At 48.7% G+C, this 5,518-nt stretch overlaps 1 protein-coding gene across 1 annotated transcript; it reads right to left on the bottom strand.

Annotated features, from left to right (window-relative positions):
- Nucleotides 1-2,123: 2,123 nt before the first annotated feature.
- On the bottom strand, nt 2,124-5,512 carry LOC123032437 (zinc finger protein 91-like). The gene has a single exon (XM_044448315.1). It carries the CDS (start codon nt 5,292-5,294, stop codon nt 2,565-2,567), a length of 2,730 nt encoding a protein of 909 aa, XP_044304250.1. The 5' UTR covers nt 5,295-5,512; the 3' UTR covers nt 2,124-2,564.
- Nucleotides 5,513-5,518: the final 6 nt, after the last annotated feature.

The raw sequence follows: 5,518 nt of genomic DNA, 5'->3' as shown, positions 1-5,518 counted from the left end.
CTTGCTGCTCTGCATAGTGGGTGGACTGCAGAGACAACCTTCACCTCTGCATGCCCCCTGCTGTAACAGGTTTCCCATAACCCTTGGAGGTCAAAGGGTTTCAGGAGTCCCAAAAGGATCATGCACCCCATGGTTTCCAAGCTGCCTTGAGCTCTGCTTCCAGGGGACGGCAGATGGTGAACGAAAGTCCGTACACATAATAAAGCACAATATAAACACAATATAAAATACAAGCAACTGCCAAATACATCATGCAATAGCACGAAGGGCACAGGGCTTGGTCCCCTCCCTCCAAGCTCCTTGCTTTCGCTCCGCCCTGCAAGCTGGCCAGCCACACACCCTCAAAGTCAAGGGGACGGATCCATCTGCACTGCCCTGACTGACTTCCGAGTAGACCTACCTTCCTGCTACTGCGCGTTGCGCCTGAGTCCCGCGTCAGCAGCGGGGAATCAGCAAGACGGTGAGGTATATTTGCTGTCTGATGAAAAGAGGCAGGCAAAGGGGGGCAGGTGGTCCTGCTTCCACAAGAGCCACAGACCGTTCACTCGCGTGCGCCAGGTGAGGAGCACACGCTGAACACCTGCCAATGTGTGGCAAGGCTGGGGCCTTGTCAGGTGTTGGGAAAATTCAGACAAATCCTGGCAGAAAAACCTTGCTCATGGGTGCCTTTGCGTTGTAACATCAAAGCTGCACCTCTCTCTCACAAAGCACCAGCAGGCCTTGAGAAGATGGCCTCCTTAGCGAGCCTGAGCAGCTGCTGGAGCTGAGACGATGGCGCCCCCTTGCTTCTGAATGGGCCCACCTAAGCAGAGGCAAGCTCCTGCCGGGTGTGCTTGCCAACCCAGATTCTTCCCGCAGGCACATTTGCACTTGTGAACATGCACTGTACTGTCAAGAATTTGCTAGACCAACCTATCAGTACAGTGCACTCAGAAAAGCAGCTCTTACCATCCCACCCCACTGCCCTGCCACAAACACATCAAAAGAGGCCTCGGTGTCTGGTGCTGAAGACCAAATGACCCCACTCTGTGAGTGGGTAACTGTCAAAGTGCAATCCCTGTGCTTTATAGGCTTGCTAAATTGCCTCCCAAACCCAGTAAGTTCACACATGCCACCTTTCTGTTTACTTAATTGGCCTGCCTGTTCAAGGTAACTTTAATTCAGAAGGCCTGTCAAAGGCATCTAATTAGAGTGTAATGTAACTTTTCTTTACAGTGTTCCGACCATTTAGTGTGTTTCACCACTGAAAGCACTGGAGCAGGTGGGTCTTCCGGGCACACGGAAACTGCTCTCGCTGCTGCTGCTGCTGCTGCTGCTGCTGTTCCCCATGCAGCCTGTGGGACACTGAAGTCAAGGTGCCCCTTATCTCGGAAGAGGGGTGGCACGTACCCCTGAATCATTTCAGGTCTGGAAATCGCCTTAGACCTGGAGTCATCCCTGCCACTGGGGCTGCGCTGCAGCAACACGACTTTACCAGGCCTCCCTCCTTCAGGCGCTTTCCATGGCAAGTCATTTTCTGGTGAGGGAGTTACAGCAACTTCGTTCTCTGCTCATATCATGAGCTTCAAGGATCTCTCACTAGCAGGGACAGTCCCTGTCCTTTGATACCTGATACATAGTTGTAGTTCTCTCGGGGAAAGACTTGGTGCAATGCGTCGAACCTAAGACCCTCTGTTTTATGATCGGCCGTTGCTCAGGGAATTTTGGAACTGCCAAACAGCACAACATGCAACTGGAGAATAATCGCTTTCTGCCCTCACTGAAATACATACAGTATCTCACAGAAGTGAGTGAACTCCATGCCCAAGAGGGTTAAGGCAGTGCTGGAAAATAATGGTGGCCACACCACATATTGACACTTTGGGCCCAATTTGGACAGTTTCACTTAGGGGTGTACTCACTTTTGTTGCCAGCGGTTTAGACATTGATGGCTGTGTGTTGAGTTATTTTGGGGGGACAGCAAATTTACACTGTTATACAAGCTGTATACTCACTACTTTACTTTGTGGCACATTGTCATTTCTTCAGTGTTGTCACAGGAAAAGATATAACAAAATATTTGCATAATGTGAGGGGAGTACTCACTTCTGTGATATACTGTAGAACAAACCTCCACGTTTCTTTAAAACTCTGTGGACAGAGGCAGAAGGGCTGTGGCTAAGGCGTTCCTCTCCCCCTTGGCAATGGACCAGGCCCCCACTCGCCCCGAAACCCTTGGCCCACAGATGGGCTACTAGATTAATCTCCACTCAGCCACAAAGCATCCTGGGTGACCTGGGGACAGCCAATCACCCAGCCTAGCCTACCTCACAGGGCTGTTGTGTACAGATAAAAAGGGAAACGTGGTTCCTCAGAAGAGGAAGAAGGCAGGATATAAATGCCATTCGAGGAAGAGAAGGGAAAAGGGAAGGGGAAGAGGAAGTTCATTAATGCTACCAATCACTCTGCTCTTCTGTGACAAAGGAGAACCAAATCCTCTGTGGGGTCCACAGTCCTGTCAAAGAAAATGAATCTGCTCCCTTTGGATTAGTGTCAAAGCTTCTTATTCTTATTTCTTATTACATTTAGTGATTTGTAGGAAAATCTGTCTTCTTCTTGCAAGGAATCCGAAGATCTTGCAGATAAAATAATTCAGGGCAGGGCAGAGAGGTCGCAAAAACAGGGGTAGGAGAGGATACGCTGCACAGACAGGAGAAAAGGGTGGCCTGGGCAAGCATCCTCCTTATGCAAAAGACTTTCAGGGGCACTTCATTCCTGTACTCTTCACTCTCCAACACACTTATTCTCATTACATTGCATTTATCTCCCACCCTTTTTCCTCCTGTGAAGGATCCAAGTGAGCTTACCTTGCTTTTATGCACATCAAGGGCTCCTTTTGTCCTGAACCTCTTTCCACACTCAAGACATTCATATGGTTTCTCCCCTGTGTGAATTCTCCGATGGCAAGTGAAAGCTTGGGGCTGAGTGAAGCTCTTCCCACACTCCAAGCATTTATACAGTTTCTCTCCCGTGTGAATTCTTTGATGAGTAGTAAGTAGAACCTTCGATTGAAAGCCCTTTCCAAACTCCTGGCATTCAAAGGGCTTCTCCCCCATGTGAATTGTTTGATGGTAAGCAAGGCCTGAGCTCTGAGTGAAGCTCTTGCCACATTCCAAACACTTGAATGGTTTCTCCCCTGTGTGGATTCTTTCAGGAATGGTGAGTTGCCCTTTCGCACTGAAGGCCTTTCCACACTCTGAGCATTCAAATGGTTTCTCCTCTGTGTGAACCCTTTTATGTGCATCAAGGGCTCCTTTTGTCCCGAAGCTCTTTCCACAGTCAAGACATTCATAGGGTTTCTCCCCGGTGTGCAATCTCCACTTGTGAGCGAGAGCTGAGCGTTGAGTGTTCCCACACTCCAAGCATTTATAGGGTTTCTCTTCCGTGTGGACTCTTTGATGAGCAGTCAATACTTCCTTCAATCGAAAGGTCTTTCCACACTCAAGACATTCATATGGTTTCTCCCCCGTGTGAATTCTCCGATGGCGAGTGAGATGTGAGCGCCGAGTGAAGCTCTTGCCACACTCCAAGCATTTATAGGGTTTCTCTCCTGTGTGGACTCTTTGATGAGCAGTCAATTTACCCTTCACTTGAAAGGTCCTTCCACACTCATGACATTCAAAGGGTTTCTCCCCCGTGTGAATTGTATGATGGCAAGCAAGGCCTGAGCTCTGACAGAAGCGCTTGCCACACTCCATACACTTGAACGGTTTCTCCCCTGTGTGGGTTCGTTCATGAATGGTGAGTTGCCCTTTCGCACTGAAGCCCTTCCCACACTCTGAGCATTTAAATCCTTTCTCCCCCGTGTGAATTGTATGATGGTAAGCAAGGCCTGAGCTCTGACTGAAGCGCTTGCCACACTCCATACACTTGAACGGCTTCTCCCCTGTGTGGGTTCGTTCATGAATGGTGAGTTGCCCTTTCCCACTGAACCCCTTTCCACACTCTGAGCATTTAAATGGTTTCTCCTCTGTGTGAACCCTTTTATGTGCATCAAGGGCTCCTTTTGTCCTGAAGCTCTTTCCGCAGTCAAGACATTCATATGGCTTCTCCTCTGTGTGAACCCTTTTATGTGCATCAAGGGCTCCTTTTGTCCTGAAGCTCTTTCCGCATTCAAGACATTCATATGGTTTCTCCCCCATGTGAATTGTTTGATGGTAAGCAAGGCCTGAGCTCTGACTGAAGCTCTGGCCACACTGCAAACATTTATAGGGTTTCTCTCCTGTGTGAATTCTTTGATGACTAGTCAATAGTATCTTCAATCTAAAGACCTTTCCACACTCCTGGCATTCAAATGGTTTCTCCCCCGTGTGAATTGTTTGATGGAAAGCAAGGCCTGAGCTGTGACTGAAGCGCTTGCCACACTCCATACACTTGAATGGTTTCTCCCCTGTGTGGGTTCGTTCGTGAGTGGTGAGTTGCCATTTCCAACTAAAGCCCTTTCCACACTCTAAGCATTTAAAAGGTTTCTCCTCTGTGTGAACCCTTTTATGTGCATCAAGGGCTCCTTTTATGCCGAAGCATTTTCCACAGTCAAGACATTCATATGGTTTCTCCCCCGTGTGAATTGTTTGATGGTAAGCAAGGCCTGAGCTCTGACTGAAGCACTTGCCACACTCCATACACTTGAATGGTTTCTCCCCGGTGTGGGTTCGTTCATGAGTGGTGAGTTGCCCTTTCCTACTGAACCCCTTTCCACACTCTGAGCATTTAAATGCTTTCTCCTCTGTGTGGATCCTTTTATGAAGGTCAAGGGGTTCTTTTGTCCCGAATCGCTTTCCACAGTCAAGACATTCATATGGTTTCTCCCCCGTGTGAATTCTTCGATGGCGAGCGAGATGTGAGCGCTGAATGAAGCCCTTGCCACACTCCAAGCATTTATAGGGTTTCTCTCCTGTGTGGACTCTTAGATGATTAGTCAATACGGCCTTCCATCGAAAGGCCTTTCCACACTCATGACATTCAAAGCGTTTCCCCCCGGTGTGAATTCCTTCATGGTAAGCAAGGCCTGAGCTCTGAGTGAAGCTCTTGCCACACTCCATACATGTGAAAGGTTTCTCCCCTGTGTGGGTTCGTTCATGAGTGGTGAGTTGCCCTTTTCTACTGAACCCCTTTCCACACTCTGAGCATTTAAATGCTTTCTCCTCCATGTGGATCCTTTTATGAAGGTCAAGGGCTTCTTTTGCCCCGAAGCTCTTTCCACAGTCAAGACATTCATATGGTTTCTCCCCCATGTGAAACAAATTCATGTGCATCAAGGGCTCTTATTTCCCTGAACCCCTTTCCACACTCCAGGCACTCAAATGGTTTCTCCCCTGTGGGAAGTCCTTGCTGTAAAGAGAGACCTTAAGACGGCTGAACGTTCTCCACACCTGCAGGCATTCAAAGGGTACCTCCCTTGTGTGATTTTTCCAATGTTTCCCCAATGCAGATTTGTGAGCAAAGCTTTCCCCACAAGAGGGGCACTTTAGCCTTCCTG

Source organism: Varanus komodoensis, unplaced genomic scaffold, assembly GCF_004798865.1.
Source record: "Varanus komodoensis strain SLA01 unplaced genomic scaffold, ASM479886v1 scaffold549, whole genome shotgun sequence".
Classification (NCBI taxonomy): domain Eukaryota; kingdom Metazoa; phylum Chordata; class Lepidosauria; order Squamata; family Varanidae; genus Varanus; species Varanus komodoensis.
Note: the sequence above shows the minus strand (reverse complement) of the source record. Positions and strands in the feature narration are given on the sequence as shown.